Here is a 24,331-nt window from a genome sequence, read left to right as displayed (position 1 = left end):
AACTGAAAGTTATAGCAGTAAACATCAGTCACATGCAACTCGACTAAACATTTGTATATAATTTTTTGCCATTGATGAGAAAAGGGGCAGTATCAGGCCATGATTATGGAAGATGGGATAGCAGAGTCAGGTTGATTTTGGATTGGGTTGGTTAGGTAAGGTATTAAAATTTCCCTACACATGTGGCACACTTGAACATCAGTGTCATATTCCACATAATTTGGGGAGTACTTCTAAAAACAAATTTAATGATGGTTTGGCCAGCATGCTGTAGACAACTATTCTTTCTCCCAGATTATGCAAGCACCCTGACTAGAAGAATGTCTTTATGTGGCAAGACCAGGACCCATTCAGTAGCCAACTTCACATTACGCTTGTTAGCTTAGGGTCGTATAGAGATTATTAAAAGAATATACTGGTTTTGTGGTTTTCCAGGCACAAGAGGAGGCGCAGGACAAAAAGGCGAAGGCGGCGATCCTGGTATCCCTGGCATTGAGGGCCTCAAGGGCACACAGGGTGTCCCTGGCTCTGTGGGACAGGAAGGTAAAATATTCTTTTTAACGCTCTGAATAATAAAACTGTTTAAGAAGAGAAACAAACAAAAAAAAAATCTCTTCTCCTTCGAAAGAAAGTCATTATGTTTTTTTAATGCCTTGATCATTCTATAAGTTGGTAAAGAGCAGTAAAAAGGATGTTACTCATGGCAGAACTTATTAAGAAGAAATTTCAAAAGCCTAACTCTGCTTCATACCAGTTTTACCTTTTTTACAATGATCATGTGTCCAGTCAAAGTGTTATTTTGCTGGCATACTCGGGTATCCTAATGGCATCTCAGTACTGCAGGGAGGTGGGCTTTTCAATGCTCTTTTCTGCCACAAGTGAAGTCAGTGTCCCCCAGGACCCAGTTACTCAGGAGCTTTTGAGCCAGGCTCGTTGGCCAACTGTAAGTTGTGAACCAAAGGCAGGTTTGGCTCTGGCTGGATCATAAACTCGGGGCTTAAGAACATGTCTTATTGCAGGAGGATCATGAAAATGCTCTTTCAGAGCAGTTGCTCCACATTTCTCATAGAATTACAGGGCTTAGAGACTCCAGCCAAGACTGGAGCAGTTTCGGTAGATACCTCTCTGGGAAACAGTCCTTTTCCGATCAGCTCTCCAGTCGGAAAGGCAAAACTGATGCGGCAGAAGGGAAAACTGAGGTGCGCAAAAATGAAATTACTTACTGTAACTGGTAATAGAAGGAAAATTATCATTTTAATAGGAGGAGCCCACTGTATTTCTGAGGTTGTCAGAAACCTGAAGTTTGTAATGAATTGCTCTGCTATACTATGCCTCTCCTACCTTTGCTCTCTTCAGTTTTCTTCCACTTGGATGAGTGGTGCAGTGTCATACAATGACGTTAGGAGGGGAAAACCTTCATTTTGCTACCTGGGAGAATGAAGGTAGCACAAGTTCATGTTTTGGGCTATTGCTTTCAAAGCCACCGATGAGCAATGATTCATCGCTGTCGCGCAGGTTTGCCAGGACTGGTCGGCCCCCCAGGGCAGCAAGGAAGCCCCGGGACGCCCGGATTTCAAGGTGAAAAGGGAACTCCCGGCTGGCCTGGCTTACCAGGACAAGCAGGTATTCATACAGCTTTCAGCAATTCGGTCATTTCAGTGCAAGTGCTTGCTATTGTTCCTTTGGTGTGAAGAAGAAGAAGAAAGGGGGCTTTTTGCAGTTCAGAGTGGGAAGAGTTCCTTCTAGTAAACATTTATTCCTCATAAAGTCCAGGTGTATTAACGAAGACCCACATGGTCGCTTTCTGATTTATGGCTGCTGAAGGATTGCTGCCTGCTGAGCTCACTTTAACTGCTGGTGACCTCCCTCAACCAGGAAAGCAGTTTTCAGGAAACGTTTTTGTTTTTCATGACAGCCGGGAAGAAAAAGCAAAAAAATATTTAAAATGCAGCAAGATTAGTGATATACAGTATTAGACTATTATAATGGTGGCAATAGATAGCAAATAGTATACCTGTCCTACATCATCATCAAAAACTGCGAACTGATCCAAGGTCTGGTCTTAAGGATAAATGACTTATGGCTCAGACAGAATTCTGCTACCAAAATACAGGTAATAGTGTAAAATGAAGTGTTTGTTTGTATCACAGGAAACAGAATCTCATTGGTTGCCACCTAATTCCTTATTATGTTAAGCGAGCAGGTTTTTTTCCACAGTACAGCCAGAAATTGCCCTGCTTTCAGTAAGATGCATCTATCTGAATCTGCATCAAATCTAAGATAATATGGTTATGAAGGCTGCCTTTATAGACAGCGAAGAGAGATTTAGACACTTATTTTCGTGACGGTTGAATCGTCCTCCAGAGCTGTGGCCGTTAATTAGAGATACCTGTCTAGCTTTAACATCATACTTAACACTTGACAGGTACAAATAGGTGGGATAAATTCTACCTATAACAGCAGCAGCTACTAGACATTTTGTTAGGGTTTTGTTGTTTTTCTTAAATGACACGGCGTGAATTTCTCCTGAAGAGAGCTTCATTATAATCACATTTAGAGCCTACAATTATGCCATAATCATCTTGGTTTGAGGATTTTGGAAAACTAAATGGTTATTAACAAAATTGTGGCAGCAAGACTGGAACTAATGGCGTGCTACCAGATGGATCAGAGATATTAAACAAAATATCTCATGGTGAGTTTATTGGATAATAACAAAATTTGCCAATCACAGAACCATGGTGTGGTCTATTTCATAATAAGCTTATTGTAATGAATTAATTTGCATATAATACACCAGATTTTGACAAAGAATAGTATTTATTCAAGCATTTTAATTTTTTGCCTAGGAATATATACAAACTCATAGAAACTATTATGATAATCATGAATGTAATTTTAAAACAGGCTTGCCTGGCTTAAGAGGAATCAGTGGACTGCATGGTTTACCGGGCACTAAGGGCTTACCAGGATCACCAGGTAAGTGAGACTCGTATTCTGCCTGCTCATAGGCACAATGTTGTGTTGGCTACGAGTTTGGTCAGTGAGATCTTCGCAATGTGACTTCCTTAACCGTGTCATCCAAAGCCCAAGGTGGAATTCGCTTCATTATTGTGGGCTCTGGCAAACGACTTCATACACTATGTGCTGCCACACAGATGGATTAGAACACCACTTCAAATTATAATTTCTCTCCTCTTATAAAGTTAAAGCCTCAAGGCCTTTTTTTCCCATTATGAGCCATTGTTTTCAATGGGCCATTACAGACTCCTGTATTTAACAGCATGGGTTTATGAAAGGCAGGTCCTGCCTGACAAACCTGATCTCCTTCTATGACAAGGTGACCCGATTATTGGATGAGGGAAAGGCTGTGGACATTGTCTACCTAGACTTTCGAAAAGCATTTGACACTGTCCCCCATAGAATTCTCATGGAAGAACTGGCGGCTCATGGCCTGGATGAGCATACGATCTGCTGGATCAAGCACTGGCTGGATGGGTGGTCCCAAAGAGTGGTGGTCAATGGAGTTAAATCCAGCTGGCGGCCGGTCACAAGTGGTGTCCCTCAGGGCTCAGTGTTGGGACCATTTCTGTTTAACATCTTTATTGATGACCTTGATAAGGACATAGAGTGTATCATCAGCAAGTTCGCAGATGACACGAAGCTAAGTGGGAGTGTTGATCTGCATGAGGATAGGGAGGCTCTACAGAGAGACTTGGGTAGATTGGACCGATGGGCCAATGCTAATGGAATGTGCTTCAACAAGGCCAGGTGTCGGGTCCTGCACTTGGGCCACAACAACCCCATGCATCACTACAGGCTTGGGGAAGTGTGGCTGGAGAGCTGCCTGGCAGAAAAGGACCTGGGGTTTCTAATTGACAAGCGGCTGAACATGAGCCAGCAGTGTGCCCAGGTGGCCAAGAAAGCCAATGCCATCCTGGCTTGTATTAGAAATAGTGTGACCAGCACAAGTAGGGAGGTGATTGTCCCCCTGTACTCAGCACTGGTGAGGCCACACCTTGAGTATTGTGTCCAGTTCTGGGCACCTCAATATGAGAGAGATATCGAGGTGCTGGAGCGAGTGCAGAGGAGGGCAACGAAGCTGGTGAAGGGCCTGCAGAATAAATCTTATGAGGAGCAATTGAAGGAGCTGGGACTGTTTAGTTTGAGGAAGAGGAGGCTGAGGGGAGACCTCATCACTCTCTACAACTACTTGAAAGGACATTGTAGAGAGGTTGGTGCTGGTCTCTTCTCACAGGTAATTAGTGATAGAACAAGAGGGAATGGGTTCAAGCTGCAACACAGTAGGTTTAGGCTGGACATTAGGAAAAAATTCTTCACAGAAAGAGTGGTCAGACACTGGAATAAGCTGCCCAGGGAGGTGGTGGAGTCACCATCCCTGAATGTGTTTAAGAGTCATTTAGATGTGGTGTTAGGGGATATGGTGTAGGGGAGAACTTTGTAGAGTGGAGCTGATGGTTGGACTCGATGATCCCAAGGGTCTTTTCCAACCTAAATGATTCTGTGATTCTATGATTTAGTATATCCACATGTTCTACACATGTACGTTAGCATGCTGATATGGTGTTACATGCATAAACATTTCACCTTTCATCTTAATTTTGAACAACTCCACAACAGGCCCAGATGGCTACGGCTCTGCAGGCTTCCCAGGTGCAGTGGGTGACAAAGGGGAAGCGGGAGAGCCGAGCAGAGTGGAAGGCAGCCGAGGACCACCGGGCCAGAAAGGAGACAGAGGTGTTCCAGGTTCGTATTCCGGAGAATGGGATCTACTTACTATTTGTTTCAGCTGTGGGCGTTACAGATGTCACAAAATGCAGCGTAGTGCAGACAGCTGTATCAGCAAGCTCCCGATGTGGGGAAGGTCACTGTTTGGAATTAGTGCTGCAGCTCAGCCAGCATCTGCACAGAAACAGTCCCTCCGGGACAGCCTGGGTCCTCCCCCATGGTAGCAGCATCTTGTAGCACCCACTGAGCTCAGCACGCTGCAAATGCCAGAGGCTGCTCTCAGCCATCAGCTCCCAAAATATTTTTAATGAGGCTCCACTTAACACAAATGCTATGGCTTTTCTTTCTTTCTTGTTGTTGCAAATCTATCAGTGTTTACGTTTCTTCTGACAGCCTCACTGTCCATCAATGTGTGATTGTCCCACTGATTCCTCCTGGGCTGTATTCCCATGCACAGGGAACCTTTATCCCTCGTGCCATGTAAGCATCCAGCCTTCTGGCTCAAACCCACCTTGCTGTAGCAGGCTCTGCTTATCTCATTATGGTTCACCACCAGTTCGTCTTCCACCAGGGAGCCACCAGACTGATGTTATGGATGAATCAACTAATTACAGGGCTTTTAAAAAAAGCTTCCCAACGTTTTGGCTCTGAAAGGATTAAGGACTGGCATAGATATAAAACCTTACTGCCTTTGCCTGCTTGATTCAATGGCTCATTCCTATTCTTTTGTGTTATGCTTTGCTGTTACTAACATGCTGTGCCGTTCAGAGATTTATTAGCAAGCCCTGGAAGAAATGGCTATTTCACTTATTCATGTTTGTTTGTCAGAATTAAATATTATTAATTTTTTTTAAATTAATAAACAAAAGGGGGTTTGTGGCTTCCTGACAATTTGAATCTACTGAAAAAAATAATCAGTCATTCGTGGGCCAGATTTTTGGGCATTGAACACTTTTCATCTGTAGAGAACTTCTTGGATTCAAACTTTTGATTTTAACTGACTCACAAAAACCTTAAGTGTCTGTGATCCCTGACTCCGGAGGACACAGAAGAACCAAGCTGCTTTCTTGTCTGCTTCAGTATACCTAGGATATTTTGAGTAATTCCTATCTTGAAATAATATTTTACCTGGCAGACACAAGATTATTAGCATTCCACACAGTGAGATGGAATTAGCTCTCCAGAGAGCTTTGGCACAGAACTAGTATTTGATTCTTTTAAGAAAAACCTCCACAACATCATCTGAAAAAAACCAAACCGACCACAAAACAAAAATCAGTGGGAACTGCAGGTGTTTTCCATTATGAAAATCCTACTCTCTATACTTAGCCTAAGATGAGTCCTTATAATTGCAATTGTGCATTTTCCTTGCAGTACTGATTATTTCTTCTCTTCCTTTCAGGAGTTCCAGGACCTTTTGGCATTCCTGGGCAGGAAGGATTTCCAGGGCCTCCTGGGATTTCAAATATCTCAGGATATCCTGGTGATATAGGCTCCCCAGGTCTAGACGGAGTGCCAGGTAATCCATGCCTTGTTCCCCTCAGAGAACAATAAAAGATAAAGTACAATGTTGTGCCCTCAGACAACAATAGATTTTTAAGTGCTGGGTTAGCAACAGCAGTCACTGTTATTTTGGTCTTGATTTAGTAAAATATTCCTATTAAACGCAACACTAAAGTGCGTGAATAATTGCTGGACAGAACGAATGGTACATAAGATAAGATTGACAGACCTCTTGAAAACAAAAGGCAGTTCCTGCAGGTTGTCCTGATGGAAGGGTTTGATTTTCATGCAAATTACTGATTTAATTATCCAGAATTCTCTTAACAACTTTCAGAAGCATTATATTAACTTACTACTTTAAAATCTGTGGTAGACTTGCAAGTCTATGGTATATTTTCTTAATCATTTACAGAAGTTTCCTATGTGAAATTACCATGCAAACTAAGTTACATGGGGAAGCGTTAGCCCTTCTCCTCTCTAAAAGCCCACGCTATGAGCCGGCCTCTCTCACACGTATGAAAGGGCCACTCTGTGTCACTCTGTATTTAGAGGCTGATATACCTGCTGCTTATTGGACTACACAATCATTTCAAACTGCAGAGCTCGTAGCAGAAGCTGCAGGTGTCCCACTGTCATCTTTATATGATGCATGGAAATGCTTATGTAAACTCAGGAAAAACTTACAAAAGGCAAACCAGCTGAAAACCAACAAAACACCTGATGGAAAGAGAACATTAGTTGGCCTAACTCTGCATACAGATTCCCACTCCCCAGGCAGTCATTGGCGTACAAAATAAAAATAGAAGCAGTCAGGAGAGTGGGAACGGGAACACCATCTCCCAGCCAAAACGGTGAGACAGGAATGGCTCGCTTTTACTTTGCCACATGCACCTTGCATTCGTAGCCACACATGATCCAACTTCAGTGGGCAGCACGAGAGATGCCCCACCAAATCCCTAGTCAGTAAGTCCCTCTCTCCTCAGCAACAAGGTCCAAATGTCTTCTTAGGCAGCAGAGGTAACTGAACAGAAGCCTGCCAGGTTTAGCTTCAGGCAACATATAATTCTGGAAAAAGACGCTGTTCCCATAATTCCCAAGACAGCATGAAGTAGTTATTTGTATCCAGATGTTAAACCGAAGCACCAAGATACATGGAACAGTAAGTCCTTGGCTTATTTACCACCTGGCACTGAGTCAGGTACTCGCTGCTGTCTGATTTCTCTCTAGTTACTTGGAGAATTTAGGATGAAGCAGGCAGGCAGCCAGTGAAGTGGGGCATTTGCTGGGGAAGGAATAGCTCATTGAAGGCTGTATCTCAGCAGGCACCCCACTTCTGCTGAAATCCTGCTGGAGATGGCACTGTGCTTTGTGGGAGCTTCATGCTCCAGTTCCTCTATTACTGCAGCAGAAGGGTAATGCCAGCCTGAGAGCAGGAGCAGGAGAGCTGAATTAGTCTATTGGGGAGCTACGCATTAGCTCCCCGCTTAAATTAAGGAATTAAAACCTGATGGGATACAATTAGATAATAGTTATTTTCCCTTGTGCCCAGGTCGTAAGTATAAACAGCTTACAACGTATATGTGCTCTAAACAGGCTATCCAGGACTACAGGGGCAGCCTGGAACACCGGCTCCACCAGGAAGCAAAGGAGAAAGTGGACAACCAGGTGTGAGTGGACAAATTGGCCCAAAAGGAAGCAGAGGTGATCCTGGATTAGCAGGGAGACCTGGCGTTCCCGGGTACCCTGGACCAAAAGGTAAGGATGGGAAACACTGATCTTGGCTGGGGGCAGGGGAACCTGCTATGCCACAGCAGCTTTAATGATATGACTGTTGCACTCACTTGATCTGTGTTGAAATGCAATAATGCCACGTCATTTTGCACTAAAGGTCGGAAGGGTGAACAAGGTGTCATCGGCTTTATGGGCACCATAGGATTTCCAGGTGATTTGGGACCCATCGGACCCAAGGGCGATAGAGGAGTGACTGGTGAGTAAGTGCAGTCAGATGCGTGACTCCTTTCTAAACTACTCACTTTGCAACTGCACAGAGCCTGATCTATCTGGCCCTGCTTTGAGCAGGAGGTTGGCCTAGATGATCTCCAGAGTCCTCTCCAACCTGCATGACTCTGTGTGACCCCTGGCAAATTCCCGTGGCCAGCTGCCTGAATTTAACATGGGTAGTCAACTTTTTGCCTTCTAAGAATTTATTTTGTATGAGGTGCCCACTCCAAAATCAGAGCCACTTTCAGGGTAAAAAAAAATAAAGAACTCCTGATCTAAATTAATCCTCCAGAGAAGACATACTGGATATTTAGAAATATCTTTAAAATCCATCACTCCCATCTATACCATCATGTATTTGTGTCTCCAGAAGCCCACCAAAAGATGGTGCTGCACCTCAGAGAGCTGTTGGCTGTCTGGGGGGAACTTCCCAGATTCCTGTGTCATAAATGAGGAGGCAGTAGCATCATTCATTTCCTTCTGCTTATCTGTGTGCTGTCCAAGAGAAGACAATCCCCTTACATGTTCCCCCAGTATAATAAATATAGGTGTTACACCCGAGGTGGTGAGTTGTAGACAACAGTCCCTTTCTCACATACGCCAACCAAGTAACAGCAACGTATCTGTGGATGAAAGCACATTAAGGAAAATACAGTGTTGGGTTTTTTTAATCAAACTGTCTCATCTTGCTTCCCATCACAGGCTTTCAGGGCCCTCCAGGCTCTCCTGGGTTGCCCCCCCTTCCTCCAAGGCTGGTTGCTGAGCAAGGCTCACCAGGTCCCCGTGGGAATATAGGACCTCAAGGAAGCCCAGGAGATATGGGACCTCAGGGTCCACCGGGTGATCCAGGTAGGAATTGCACATGTGGAGTGAAAGCTCAGTTCGCTTTAGCAGAGTGAGGCCACTAAATCACTGCTTTAGCTCCCTTCTTTAAATTCTATAAATCAGAAAGGAGAGTCAAATTTTCATCTTTCAAAGCTACGGCTTGGCTTTCCTCCTCCTCCTAGCATTCAGAACATAAGCACAACAGCAGAAAACTTTGACAACACCCACATAGCCAAAGAAACATCAGATATGGATCTCACTTAAATCAAGACTGAATGTCTTCGATGGAAATGCGCACATCCTTGTGGGCGTACTGTCAACCCAGGAAATGTTAGTGATAGACCCAATGCAGTGCACCTCTTGCTACTAGCCTCATCAGAGATGTGTGGTGGTAGCAAGAGTGAAAGATTAGGATTGTGGGGCTCATGTAGTCTTGATCCCAGCAACCTTTTCCAATGGAGACAGTGCGCTTTGCCTGAGCAAGAATCATCCTTAGCATAAATTGATAAACCTGGCAGATAGGACCAAACATATGCAAGTAGAGCACATGTTAACAAAATGGGTAGCATGTTGATATCTCTGCAGTCATTGTGCTTATAACTGTTGTTGGTGCAAGGTTTCAGAGGCTCACCTGGAGAGCCAGGACTCCAAGGCAGGGGTGGCATTCCAGCTCCTCCCGGCTCCAGAGGTGAACAAGGAGGAACAGGGTTTCAGGGTCCGGTGGGATTTGAAGGTAAGAGATGTCGCACAGCAGTTCTTCCCTCTTTCCCCTTTCACTGCCAGAAATTGTTGTGTGGTTACTACATCACCGGGACGGGGAGGAGGGGAGCAGAGAGAAAGTTTCTGTCTTCACATCTTCTTCACAAGGGACAACTAACTTTTAACAGAATTATCTTAAAGCAGGATTTTCAGAATAGGTTTTGGTAGATGTAGATGTCAGTCCACTCATGTGACTGACTTTGTTTTGATCTGAGTGTATTTTTATATTGGTTTTCTCTCAAGTATTTCAGCCTAGTGTTTTACTAGCAGTTACATTCATGGAAGTGAATGGTTGGGTAGGTGATATTTGGGAATGTATTTGAAAAAGAAATACCTGTGTCCTTACGCAATCAAAGAACAGAATGATTACTAGCTTAATTAGCTAAGTAGACAGAGAAAAACATTTTAAAACCTTGTTAAGGAGCATAGTTTTAACCGTATGAAGCAAATGCAAGCGATTCAAAAACCATTGGTTCATCTTGGACAAAGGAAATGTTTTAAAGGAAAAATACGCTCATCTGTATTGTGCTAAAGAATGCTAAAATTCATCAGAACTTTATATGTGACTTTCCCTGGCTCTGACAGTGAAATACATCATCTTAGAAACCAGGAAGCCTGATCCAGGACCAATCTATTTCAAAAGCAATTGGTATAATCCTAGAACTACAGCTCTTTTAACAGCAGCTTACCATACGAAGAGGCATCATGCAATTGTGCTTTGTTCATCAGCAGCTTAGCTGAAATATCAGCCAGCATCAGAGCATTTGTGGGAGCACAAACTAAGTTGTATGATTTCTTTTTCCCTGCTCTTCTAAGGTCAGCCAGGCCGCCCCGGTAGCCCCGGGCTTCCAGGCATGCCGGGTCGCAGCGTTAGCATGGGCTACCTGCTGGTGAAGCACAGCCAGTCCGATCAAGAGCCAATGTGCCCAGTTGGCATGAACAAACTGTGGAGTGGATACAGCCTACTGTATTTTGAAGGACAAGAGAAAGCACACAACCAGGATCTAGGTACGTGCAGGTGTTGGTGGCAGCAGCCTCAATTCCATCTCTCTGGCTGAAATGAAAAAAAAAATAAAATAGAACTTAGAGAAAGCTGGGACTTCTCTAGGCTTAGGCTAGAGAGAAGGCTTAGGAAGAGAGAAGAAAAAAACAGTATGTCTGCATTGAGTGCCCCTGAGAGAGCTCCTGTAAGTCATTAGTGTTGTTCAGGGGGACCTGTAAAGCCAGCAAAACATTCTGGACCGCAGGGTTTCCCTGACACATGCTTGGGAAAGAGCAAGAAACTGAAAACGTGCATTGTCTTCTGTGAGAATGATTGCCATAATTTCTTTTTTTTTCTGGTCTTCTTTTTTAACAGGGCTGGCCGGCTCATGTTTGGCTCGTTTTAGTACTATGCCATTCCTCTACTGTAACCCTGGGGATATTTGTTATTATGCAAGTCGAAATGATAAATCCTACTGGCTCTCAACTACAGCACCTCTTCCAATGATGCCTGTGGCAGAAGACGACATTAAGCCATATATCAGCCGCTGCTCAGTTTGTGAGGCCCCAGCTGTGGCAATTGCTGTCCATAGCCAAGAAGCTTCTATTCCTCACTGCCCTGAAGGCTGGCGCAGTTTGTGGATCGGATATTCCTTCCTTATGGTATTTGTTCTCCAGTGTCACACTTTGTGTGGCCCTGGGTTTTAAGTTTGAGCCTTAGATATTAGAAAGGCTGCTCTGGTTTAGATCCAGCAACACAAAACCCGTGCATCATACTGGGGAACCAGGGAAACACAAAACTAGTTTCTAGGAAGCAGAAAAGGAGAAGCAAAATTTCTGTGAATTGCAGAGAAAATTGCCTCTTGTCAGACCAGCATCTGGAGTCCTTACTTTATGTACAAAATAGTGCTTTGGAGCAGAACACAGGGACAGCAAATAAAACTGCAGTGAGGTGCGACAGTAGCCTACAAAGCATTTTCACAGCTAAAGATTGGGAGTTGCTTATGTACGTCACTATTAAGAAGCTGATCTGCAAGAAAAAAGCCAAAACTTTCCCCCTTCTTTTAGAAACTCAAAATCATTGATACTTGGTAGAAGCCAAAGTCTTTCACCTAGAATGGAGGCAGCCTCCTGCTGTTTTTAGAAATAATCTTCAGTGTTGGAACTCTAACGGCAACAGGAACTGAGCTCTATATCCCATTGCTTATAGGATCTCTTAGATCTTGTGATCTTATAATTAGGCAATGGGATGTTACGGAAAAGCTTCGTGTTAGGTGTGCAGTGGAAGACCTGCTGAAGGGCCTGACCTTTCTTGCAAGACTGTACAGAGGCATTGTGTAAGCACTGGAGCGCTTAACATGGCAAAGAGCAACTAGAACGTGCTAGTGGATGGAATGATCTGACAGATGCTCATTTTTCTGAGTTGCTTGATGTATGCAAAAGTCAAAACCTGCCCATGTTGTTAACTCATTAAAGACTGGACCAGATGCTGAAGTAAATAAGGTTGGGGGGGAGAAAAAGATTTCTCTGTCAGAAAACATCACAGAACAGTAGTCAAGCTTACCTGCAAACTATTTGTTTGTCAAAAGCCAAAAGCTTCACTTTTCCAGAAAATCAGGTAAAAGGAAATCTGATATTTTTCATTAAGTTACAGAAAAAAATGCTTTGAGAAAAGGCAGGTCAAATTTTTGACCAGCCCTATGTTTGACCTTTCTTTTGCTTCTATAAAAAGCCCCGATACCAATCTCATAGTTACTTCACAAGAATGCCAAGGATTAATTAAATGTTTGCAAAGCCCCGCGTAAACACTCAGCATTGTTAAGAGCAAAGTTGTTACCTTAGCAAGAATTTTTTTGCCAGGACAAAGTCTGCCAGCACCAAGGAACATACAGTGAGAAGGTCACATTTTCCCAGCTAGCATTCAGAGCAAATGAAGTGTTTGGTGTACGCATTTTTGCCTCTCGGGCAACTATGGAAGAAGTACAGCCCACTTGTGGTTATCTCAGAGTACACACTGTTTTACTTCCTTGGCTTAAATTTGTCACCTCCTTCCCTTGGGTAGGGCACAGTCATGACGGGAGTCATCATGGACTCCTGCCCAAACAGCCACACAAGTCAGTAAGATTTCATGTAGCAAGGGCCCTCCACTGTCATGCATCCTCTAAAGGTAGGGTGGCATGAGCGTTGCAGAAGGATAAAAGGCCGTGGCCGATACAAGAGATATTATAGGCATAGAGCTGGAGCTTGTATGCTGAGCGCAGGAATGCCAGTGCTCGTCCTGAGGTCATCAAGCAGGTCCGCTCCCAAGCCAGGGCTCAAATAGCATGTGCAGTTTTTGCTAGCTGTTAATAGTTTATGCTGCTTCTTACCAACTTTGTCCTTGTAGAGGGATGGTAGAACAGTTCTACTCCTGAACTTCATAGCTTAGCAAATCTGGTGGGCTGCAGCTTTGGGGTGAGATGACGGGAGGGACAGGACAACAGGGACTTGTTGTTTTGTGGGGTTTTTTTAAAAAACAAATCTAAACCTCAGCAATATATAACGCTAGCTGGAGATCAAAGTCCTTTACTCTGTTAAAAGGTGACCACTTCTGCTACTCATTTGCATGAACACAGTGGGCCTCTTGCAGGATAAACCAAGGCAGTTATGGCTTGCACTTTTATAATACGGTGTTTATTAAAACGTAGGCAGGCAAACATACTGGATGTGCCCAGATTTCCCCCTACATTTACAAAACTATTTAGCAACTTTATTTTCCAGCTGCTTTCTTTTATATTGCAAATTCCTTCAGTTTTTAACAAAGAAAACAGCTTCACTTAAAAATGCAGCTGTACAGCTCTTAAAGGGACAGAGGAAATGTCTGTTTTGTTAGCGATGCCTTTGACAGAACAAAAGTAACATTCAGTTCATTACCACAGTACGTGTCAAAGGTAACAGTTGAGTGCATGGTTTTGGTGTAATTTGCTGTCAAAGAATATGCCACAGAGGGACGTAGTTATTTGTACAGAAGCTAATTTTGTTTCCACAGTGCTCCTCAGGTGCGATGCAGAGTAAGCCAGACTTTATAATTAGGGAATTTCAAGTTAGATAGATGGTGGAAAGTTCTTCTCAGTGAGGGTAATCAAATAGAGGAACAGGTTGCCCAGAGAAGCTGTGGAAACTCCATCCCTGGAGGTATTAACAACTCGACGGTGCCCTGGAGCGACCGAGGGCGACTTTGAAGTTAGCCCTGCTTTGAGCAGGGGACTGGCTGAAGTGACCTCCAGTGGGCCCTTCCCACCCATATGATTCTGCAAGTCCAAGACTTCCAACAGTGAAAATGTTAACTATAGAAAAGATGTTTGTCAGAAGATTTTAAAGTGGCATCAACATGTGAGCTAGCCCCTTTCTATAGCTAAAACATAGCTAAACCCTTAAGCCTTACAGAGTTGCAGGATTAATCGACTCTCTGCTCCAGAGATAAGAATTAGGAGCAATTCTAGTGTTTTTTTTCTCTTTTCCCATGCGTAAGTTTTTGACAGAATTGCCTGAGGTTGTGCTCTGAACGCTGCCCTCCTTGTCTCCTTTAGCACACTGCTGCTGGTGATGAAGGCGGAGGACAGTCGCTGGTTTCTCCCGGGAGCTGCCTGGAAGATTTCAGAGCAACTCCCTTCATCGAATGCAACGGCGCACGTGGAACCTGTCACTACTTTGCAAATAAATACAGCTTCTGGCTCACTACGATCGACCAGCCCTTCCAAAGCAAGCCCTCAGCAGATACGCTCAAGGCAGGACTCATCCGAAGCCATATCAGCAGATGTCAAGTCTGTATGAAAAATTTATAGAAGTCTTTCACAGTATAAGGAACCTGCTTTCCAGGTAGTTCTTATACAGTGGAACCCTTCTAGGATGGTTAGACATTTGAATAAATCATCTTGGTGCTTTTTTAACTTATTACCTCAAAAGCTGAATGGAAAGTTAATTTTTAAAAATGTCTGTAAAAGCAAATTAGGTGTAACACAAATTAAGTCTAACACACAGATCTAGTGCTGTGTTCTCCTACTATACAGTATATATACACATTTTTTGCTAGTCTAACATTATGTCATTTGCCAAATGATACAGATACTCGCAGCTTTGAAACACAAAAAAAAACTTTTGGTTACCTTGGTCAGATACCCACTGCATTTACTTTAAGAGAATATACGCATCTTTTCTATTAACTATATTTGTCACAACAGTAAACACTAACGGCTGCAGTTCAGTAAAAAATTAACATAGGATGATCAAAATGCTAAACCCTTGCAAAATACTGAAAATATGCTCTGGAAAGTGCTTATGTCCAGCACTGAAACCTAACTTTGATGTCAGTGTTTTATGCTTGGGCATCTCAAACACACCCAAAACAATCATCTTACTGTATCTGTTTTTTTTCAAGACTCACCATGCTTTAGCACTTACCCACTGGCAGTAGCAGAGAAGCCCACAGGCCTCCCAAAAGTAGTGACCACAAAATGCAACTCTTCCTATTTTTATTAGGAGACTATATGATGAAGATCAGCATTTTATTTTACAAGCTTGATAATTTTTTTCTGGACATAACCCAGGCCAAAGGACCATTACAGAGGTCTCTTGCTCCACTGTGTTGTGGACATCCATCTGTATCACGCTGCCCACACAGCAGCACCGCTGAGTGGTTTTTGCATTGCACTTTTTCCCCTCTGAAAACAAGCCACTCATCACAAACAGATTTTAACCACGCGCTGTTGGAACAGCCATCGCACGTAGGGTAGGTTTTGCAGGAGAGCATATTGCTCACTGTTCACGACCTTCCAACTCAGAACTTCCAGACCTGCCAGCTGTCTGTCTGAAGGCATGCTGTCCTGGCAGCTGGGGACACGTGTCAATGGGACAGCCACCATCCCAACTTGCACACAGCCATCCTTGCCAAAGCAAAGGGGAACGAGGCAAGGCATTTATTTAGCCCCATCTTTTCCCACAGAGAACCAGGTTATTGCATGCCAGGCTTGATAAATGGCCAGAATGGCTTCCTCTTTCCGTCTGTAGAAAAGGCAATTTAGCCCAAAGTTGTCTGTCACCACCGCAAGAGAGGGGGGAAAAAAAGGATCAGCTGCAAATTTCCTATTCGCATAGTCTGATTATATACCTGAATGCTTAAAACTGAAATCAGAGAGACTTTTATAGCAATGAGTTGGTTTTTCAACAGTTCACCTCACTCCTGCTTCAGGTGCTTCTTGGCTTTTGTAATTACATTCCATCCTCACTGTATCATAAATAAAACCTGTTTTTTTCTACACCTCTATTTGTTGATGATTTCCATTTTGTAAATGGTGTCTTCCTATACAATGCATATGGACTACTCTGTTGAATTACTTTGTTTGCACCTAAGGAATTTGAAAAGAACCACCAGAAAGCTCCTTCCACTGAAATTCAAAATTTTTAAACAGGAATGCACTTGTTTTATTTCATGGCACTTAAAAAGATCCAGGAGGGAAGCAGTGTTTCTAAAATTCCTTGTATAAGCTGAAACACTGAAATAGTATTTCATTCGTTGTTAGGAAGAACAATTTAGGCCAATAAATTGCGATGTTGCAGATTAAAATAACGTATTATTCATGCTCTGCAATGTCCCGGAAACCAACATTAACCAAACTTGGCAAGTGATACCTCCACGAAAAAGATATAAAGTATAAATTAAGTTAAAGTTCTTAGCTAGCACACTGTCTAACCTAGATTAGTTGTACATATAATTAGATATATCCACAAACAGAGAAATTACCTGAGCTTGAAATGAGCAATCTGGCCACGCAGTAGCTCTGAGAGGCTGCCTGCAAACAAACTAATCACACTAGTATTTGCTTCAGCTAAATAAAATGCTTAGAACTGGAAACACTGCAGTCAACATGAGCCAGGTCTGTTCCATGTTTGCCAATTCTTTTAAAATACGCACAGCAGTAACAAATGCCCATGAATCGGCACCTTGTCTCTTCCAGGTGTTGCTAGACATCGGTGGTCGTGGGATGATCACACAGGTATCACTTGTGATTTTTACAGCATGCAGCTCCGGCAATGCAGCACATGCCATGTTTCAAGTGAATGCCAGCGGAGGTTACAGAATTCTGTAAAAACAAATTATGTCCACAACAGCAGCAAACTGTTTGGATTTTCGTGGCTAATACATTGCCTAATCTTCCTATGCAGCTAATTTTTTTTGCACGTAAAACTTCAGCAGATAGGTCTTCCTCCAACAGTGGCTTTGCCTCTTAATTTTCTCTGACTCACAGAAGCTGTTCTTAGGAAGTTTGTTCAGTGCGGTGTCAGCACAGCATTGAGTTGAAGGCCCAGGCACTGTGCAGGAAAAACCAAACCACAAAACCCCCCAAGGTGCCATGCAGACTTGAACTTTTGTACGTTGTTTGTGTATGTCATGTGCTTCAGGTCTGTGTACTCATACACGTGTTTCTCCAAAGCCTGCGTAATCACTGTTTGGGAAGGGGAGGGAGCTCCTGCACGCAAACACGTGGAATACTTGCAGCAGCCAGAGGATTTCACCCAGTGAGCTACCCTGCAGCACAGCATGGAGGGGAGCTGGCTTACTCAAACTACCTCTTAGCTGGGCACTTACCCCCTCTCCTGTGAAGACAGGCAGAGAGAATTGGGGTTGTTCAGCCTGGAGAAGAGAAGGCTCTGGGGAGACCTTATAACGGCCTTTCAAGACTTAAAGGGGGCTTATAAACAACATGGAGAGAGACCATTTACGAAGGCCTGCAGTGACAGGACAAGGGGCTGAGGTTTTAAACTGAAAGAGGGTAGAATCAGATTGGTCAGGAGGAGGACATTTGTTATGATGAGGGTGGCAAGACAACTGGAACAGCTTGCCCGGACTTCTTGAAAGTGGGTTCTGAATTCACAGAATCACAGAATGGTTTGGGTTGGAAGGGACCTTAAAGATCATCTAGTTCCAATCCCTTGCCCTTGATGGCAATCCAAAGCCTCTTGATGGCAACTGGCCCCCAAACCATGACTCACTGGCAACAAACTTAAGGCATTTTATTCTATGGAAATTACAGAGAAACATGGAATGGTTTGCGTTGGAAGGGACCTTCAAGATCATCTAGTTCCATCCCCCTGCCATGGGCAGGGACGCCTCCCACTAGACCAGGCTGCTCAAAGCCGCATCCAGCCTGGCCTTGAACACTTCCAGGGATGGGGCATCCACAGCTTCTCTGGGCAACCTGTTCCAGTGCCTCACCACCCCCACAGGAAAGAATTTCTTCCTAATATCTAGTCTAAACCTCCCCTCTTTCAGTTTAAAACTGTTACCCCTGGTCCTATTGCCACACTCCCTGGTAAAACGTCTCTCCCCATCCTTCCCGCAGGCTCCCTTTAGGTACTGGAAGGCTGCTATAAGGTCTCCCCGGAGCCTTCTCTTCTCCAGGCTGAACAACCCCAGCTCTCTCAGCCTGTCAGGACGGGTGTATCACTGTGTCCCATGACTCTCGAGCAGAGAAGTTAAAACAGGCAGTGGTGCTTCCCACCAGGACATAGGCAAGGGCATACCTAAGCTGAAGCAGGTGGCTCAGCAGCTCTCCCTGCCCCACGGACAGCCAGGGGGTCCAGGCTCCCTTTGTGGCCACCACGAGGATCAAAGCCTTGTTGGGGTTGTCAGGGTCCAACAGTGATGTTGGTCCTGCACCACCACCAGCACCTGCCAGGGTCAGGATGGGGCCTCCCAGCCAGCCTGGCACAGATTGCCCCTGCCCGCCCTGCCATCCTTCCCTCCCCCTCAGGTCACAGCCATCAGCTCAGGCACGGCCAGGCCTGTAGCTCACATTCGCCCAGCGTGGCCAAAAATGACACCTCTTCTATTTCACTGTTCAAACACTTCACATAATCCAGCCAAATGTAATGGGGAAAGGGGGTAGGCAGGGGGGAAAAGTAGTTGGAAAATAAGATTCCCCCCCCAGGCAGGGCTCTCACCCACCATCGCTAGCCCTGGCGGGAAGGAGTCCTAGGGGGGCCCCAGGAGCACACAGCCATGACCGGCCCAGCTCCAGGTTGCACACACAGGTTATTAATGGGGAAAGCAACCTCCCAGCAACAGAGGAAAACTCTCACTGCAGCTGGTGGGACACAGAAGAGTGGGCATTGAACAAGAGCAGGCACAGCAGCTATTAATCAAAGAATCAGAGACTGGTAGGGGTTGGAAGGGACCTCTGGTGATCATCTAGTCCAACCCCCCTGCCAGAGCAGGGTCACCTACAGCAGGTTGCACAGGAACGTGTCCAGGAGGGTTTTGAATGTCTCCAGAGACGGAGACTCCACCACCTCTCTGGGCAGCCTGTGCCAGTGCTCTGCCGCCCTCAAAGTAAAGAAGTTCCTCCTCATGTTGAGATGGTATTTCTGGTGTTACAGTTTGTGCCCGTTGTCCCTCATCCTGTCGCTGGGCACCACTGAGAAGAGCCTGGCCCCATCCTCCTGACACCCTTTAGATATTTATAAGCATTGATAAGATCCCCTCTCGGGCTTCTCTTCTCCAGGCTAAACAGACCCAAGTCCCTCAGCCTTTCCTCATGAGAGGTGCTCCATCCCCTTGATCATCTTTGTAGCCCTGCGCTGGACTCTCTCCAGTAGTTCCCTGTCTGTCATGAACTCCAGCTGTAGCCTGGCCAGGGCAGGGTAGGGGGGGGGGCATAATAATTTATAAGTAAATAATTAATGCAGGTCCTAGCGCTGGCATAGCTTGACTAGTGGTCCAGCCTACTGCTGCTATGCTAAAAGTACGTTAGCTGCTAGCTCTGTGGCTATTAAGGCAACAAGAGTTAGAACAAAGGTTCATTAGTGCAGTTCCTGTGCTACCAGTCCCTACCCTGCAGCTTCCCTGCTCCTCCCCGTCAATATGTCGAGCAGAATCGTTCCAGTAAAATTATGTAGGATGGGAAGGGGGAAAAATAATGCTTTTTGCAGTGCTGGGATATCAGAACGCACCTGCAGAAGCAACAGGGAAGTTTATGTTAGGACACTTAACAAGCACAAGAGCAAGCCATAGCACATTGCTACTCTGTGCTGCTAAAAAAAAAAAAAAAAAAAGAAAAAGAAAAGAAAAAAAAACAGCACCACTAAACAGGAAAAAAAAAAATCTGTGCAATTTTAGTGTTGAGGGTTCCCTAATCATGCTTGCAGGCATGAAGATAGCATAGGCACTGCTGCAGTAGACAGAGCATCACACTGGTCTGTAAAAATGGAGATCAGCTACAACAGAGTTTTAACTATTAATAAAATTAAAGTCTTACATCAAACTCCAGAAACCTAAGTTTTGCTTGAAAGCACAATCTGACTTCAGAAAGTAGTAAAGAAATGGGGCTAGCATGCACGCTGAGCAACCCAGATCTCCTCCTGACCTCTTACCAATAGCTCCCATGTATTACACAGCCTCCCAGGTCCTGCTGTGCAACCCCATGATCAGGGTTGGCATGACAGGCTGGCGGAGTGACAACCCATCATAACCCAGACATTTCTCAAAGAAAAATAGCCAGCAACATTGAAAACCCATGAACACCATGCTGGACAAGTGTAGACTTACAGGTTCCCGCGTCATCTCTTTAAGTAAAAACACTCAAGTTGGAGCTTTTGGAAAGACTGTAGGGATCTTAAGATCTCATATGAATCAAACACTGGTACAACTGAATTTCGAATATTTATACCTTAAGTGTTAGGTGTTAAATTTACAAAAGTTTTTCCTGTTCTGTACCTTCTAGGGGTAAAGCATCTCCCAAAAGCCTGACCTTATAACCAGTGACCAGAAGCCCCAGCACAGCTTCTGTGCGCTGCAGGTTCAGTTGTCAACAGATGGAGCAAAGCCAGTGGTGGACCTCTCTCAGACGTATTGGCAGATCACTTTGGTCATGAACAAGACCGAGACTGTAAACCTGTTTGCCTCTTCCCAGTCCTGAGGGAAGACTTGACACTAGCCTTGAAGTTTTGTTAATAGCTAGGAGGGGGGGGTTAATTGTATTAAGTTTTAAATACCATGAAGCAGGTGCTGTTAAGTCTCTAACAGACTGGCAGGTGTAAAACTGCAAACCTCTAGTAAATCACTGAATCACAGAACGGTTCGTGTTGGAAGGGGCCTTAAAGACCATCTAGTTCCAACCCCTGCCATGGGCAGGGACACCTCCCACCAAACCACGTTGCTCAAAGCCCCATCCAGCCTGGCCTTGAACACTTCCAGGGATGGGGCATCCACAGCTTCTCTGGGCAACCTGTTCCAGTGTCTCACCACCCTCACAGTGAAGAGAAAAAAAATTAAAAGATCAAAAAGATTACAACCTTTAAAGATACAGAGGTTTGTCTCTCAAGCCACTCTTCCTCCCTATGCGTGTATTGTGCATAAACTTGAAAGCAGAAAATAAAGCTACTACACTGCAGCAAGTTGCTCAAGAGGGCATACTTTTGAAAAAAAGAGTTTTAAATATACCTAGTAATAATTTAATTCATTATTCATTTAGAAATTGTCTCCCTATGTACTAAACAACTGTGATTTGCGTGGGACAGAGAAAGACAACGATGAAGCATAAGAACAACCAACCTTTTAGTTCTATGCCAGAAGCCTCCACAGGAAGATGGAGGAGTCCCCACGCAACAACTTGCAGAACTGGAAACATTGGAAACATGTGAGCTGCATCTCTGGGTTGTTTTTTTTTTTTTTGCTTGTTTGTTTTTGGGAGGGTTTGGCAGGGGGCGTGGGGTATTTGTGGCGTTTATTTGTTTTGGTTTTTTTTTTTTAAACTAGCAGTTCTCCACTCTGATTACTGTATCTCAATGTGAGCTCCCGGATCACTGCATGTGTTCTTTGTAGCCGAGAGGGCTGGGAAGCTCCAGGAGCAGTACTGAGTATTAGCCCCCCCTTTTTACTGCAGTCAGGAGAGAAACTACACACCTCATTAGTGCTCCTTCGTGCGCTTTTCTACTCCACAAAAGGCAGTTTCTCTTCCCTTCCTCCTGCATTAGCCAGTTTCACATCAGAAAACACCAGTCCTCGCTTCCCTCCAGGTACATGGTAATGTCATGCATCGCTGCTAGAAATCAAAGCTGCAGCTTTGCCTGGGCACAACTAAGGAGGAGCTGGAAGACAGAACACAGGTATCCAACACCGTATCATATATGCACCATGAGAAGAGGTCTCTGCAAAATGCAGACAAAATAGAAAACTGCTTCCTCCCCCCAAAAATCTTTGCTACCCACATTAAAAAATTACAAGAGAAAAAATGAAGGAAAAAAACTTCCTCCTGCAACTTACAATGCCAGCAGTGAGAGCTGCGGTGCTGCCCGTTAGTACATGAAAGCCCACTATGGAAAGAGGATTCACATTAATAAAGTCTCCAAATGAACAGTACATATCCACAATTATTTTAATAGTACAGCTTCTGAATCTTACACTGTCATATCTGACATAAAAAGACTGTAATTGATTTGTTAGCTACAAATATAAATTATACCTGGATTTTTCTGCTTTTTTTTTTTAAGAGTAAAAAAGTACCATGTGTTCAATCTTCCAAAGTTAGAATCACAAGGGGAAAGACGATAATCATGTGAAAGCTGTCGAGAGTACACAAACAGATCGTTTACATGCAACATGAAATGGCGAGTCATTAAAAAAATGAGACTCCTTCAAAACTGTTCAAACGATTGTCGCTACCAATTGTACTAACACACCATTTGTCTTCCAGAGCCCTCGGAAACGGAAACTGGCAAGTCTTCCTCCATAATTTCACTCACATTCCCATTTTCACACACAGGGCTTCCCAGAAACTTTTCATGGTCAGAAGATTCGTTTTTTCCACATACACCATTTTCATCTATTTATTCTTTGACTTTTCCTTTCTGGTGAACTGCAAGCACTTCTTATTCCACAGTCTGCTGGAGCAAACAATCCCTCCCCTTTTCTTATGTTATGTAAATGGTTCAGGCACAACAACCAGATTTTGTCCTTTTCGCTGGCTTGTAGTCAGTAATATCTACAGTTTGCGGTGGCCCCTCTGCTTTCTGCCGTACAATTATCGGGACTACCATCTCAAACACAGTTTCAAAGAGGTAGTCCACCTTGTATCCCGTTTTTGCACTGGTCTCAAAGCACATTTTCTCAGCTGCCGGAACGTCCTTCTCATCCAGCATTTTGTATTTCAGTATCTTTTTATAGAGCGCAATCGCATCCTCTGCACGGACTTGTTTTCGCACCTTTGAGCCACAGCTGGCAACAGACTTCTCAGATCTATTTTCATCCGGCGGTAAAGCACAGTCATCGGTGAGGTCAACTTTATTTCCAACAATAGCGAAAATGCAGTCAGCACTCGCACTGTCCGTCAGTGCCAAGAATCTTTCTTCCAGCTCTGTCAGGCTTTGGAGGCTGTTCACGTCATACGTGAGGATCACAGCAGCTGCTCCTCTGCAGTACATAGACCCGAGGCCATGAAACTGCTCCCGCCCTGGCAAAGGTTTAAACACAACAAAAAGTTAGCGTGCTGGAAGCTACATTATTAACCGAGTGAAAGAGTTTTAAGGAATTTGAAGCCCACTTCACAAGTTTGGATGAAGCAGGGAAGGTAAAATTGTGTTATCTGTAGCATTTTCAGGTTTTTTTTTCCTTCTGCTTTTTCTTAAGAGTGTAGCAGTGCCACAGAGCAGCTCAGCTGTTCACTGCTTGCTCGATTTCAGAGAAGAGAACCTCCACAGACAGGTGATCGAGCACGCATGACACAGTACTCAGAGCTGTAGAAAGCACATAAAGTTTGGTTTTTTCATTACATTGCATACTAGTTTGTTTATGCCACATTAACAACTGCCCTGCTTGCCTCCACAGATGGCCCATTCCACCTATTTAACCATTTATAAACAAAAAATAAGTTCTACTATTTCAAATTCTGCTAGAAAAAAAAAAATCTATAAATTCATCACATACTTTCGAGTACATTCAGTTCAGAAATCTGGATCAAAGTCAGTAATCCACTTCTTCCTAAGTTTTGAAGGATTTTGTAAGCAATTTAGCCCTATGCTACTTGCCCACAGTTCTCAGGCACGTTGGCTTTACAGGAAGAGACTTGTTGTCTTTAATGCTGCTGTATATAGAATCATAGAATTGTCTAGGTTGGAAGGGACCTTTCAGATCATCAAGTCCAACCATCAACCTAACACTGACAAAACCATCGCTAAACCATGTCCCTCAGCACCACGTCTACCCGTCTTTCAAATACCTCCAGGGATGGCGATTCCACCACTTCCTTGGGCAGCCTCTTCCAATGCTTGATAACCCTTTCAATGAATAGTCTGTATTGATACGCATCTGTCCCACCCCAAGTACTCACACTTTTTTTAGAGTATTAAACACACAATATAGAGAACCCTAACTACATTTTAACAGTAATTTATCTTTTTGGTTGCCCTGACCATCACTCAATAACCAACAGTTAATAACAAAACATTTCTTGCTCCTCATCATTCAGTGATTATCTACCAG

General features: G+C 44.1%; 2 protein-coding genes across 4 annotated transcripts in view; one reads left to right on the top strand and one right to left on the bottom strand.

Moving 5' to 3' along the window:
* The window catches only part of COL4A2 (collagen type IV alpha 2 chain), a 147,632-nt gene extending 131,518 nt beyond the window's left edge, over positions 1-16,114 (top strand). For all 3 annotated transcript variants that reach the window (XM_074561581.1, XM_074561563.1, XM_074561572.1), the window contains exons 37-48: positions 436-543; positions 1,516-1,623; positions 2,908-2,979; positions 4,642-4,767; positions 6,152-6,268; positions 7,846-8,007; positions 8,141-8,239; positions 8,956-9,102; positions 9,695-9,811; positions 10,654-10,845; positions 11,195-11,481; positions 14,388-16,114. In XM_074561581.1, the coding sequence (XP_074417682.1) occupies positions 436-543; positions 1,516-1,623; positions 2,908-2,979; positions 4,642-4,767; positions 6,152-6,268; positions 7,846-8,007; positions 8,141-8,239; positions 8,956-9,102; positions 9,695-9,811; positions 10,654-10,845; positions 11,195-11,481; positions 14,388-14,642 (1,790 nt within the window). In that variant the 3' untranslated portion in view covers positions 14,643-16,114. The remainder of the gene's footprint in view (positions 1-435; positions 544-1,515; positions 1,624-2,907; positions 2,980-4,641; positions 4,768-6,151; positions 6,269-7,845; positions 8,008-8,140; positions 8,240-8,955; positions 9,103-9,694; positions 9,812-10,653; positions 10,846-11,194; positions 11,482-14,387) is intronic.
* A 6,103-nt stretch (positions 16,115-22,217) lies between these two features.
* The window catches only part of RAB20 (RAB20, member RAS oncogene family), a 29,783-nt gene continuing 27,669 nt past the window's right edge, over positions 22,218-24,331 (bottom strand). Inside the window, exon 2 of the mRNA XM_074572919.1 lies at positions 22,218-23,303. Within this exon, the coding sequence (XP_074429020.1) occupies positions 22,783-23,303 (521 nt within the window). The 3' untranslated portion in view covers positions 22,218-22,782. The remainder of the gene's footprint in view (positions 23,304-24,331) is intronic.

This window comes from Larus michahellis, chromosome 1 (genome assembly GCF_964199755.1).
Source record: "Larus michahellis chromosome 1, bLarMic1.1, whole genome shotgun sequence".
NCBI classification, from domain to species: domain Eukaryota; kingdom Metazoa; phylum Chordata; class Aves; order Charadriiformes; family Laridae; genus Larus; species Larus michahellis.
The sequence above is the reverse complement of the archived record's forward strand: the minus strand, read 5'-3'. Positions and strand labels throughout refer to the sequence as shown.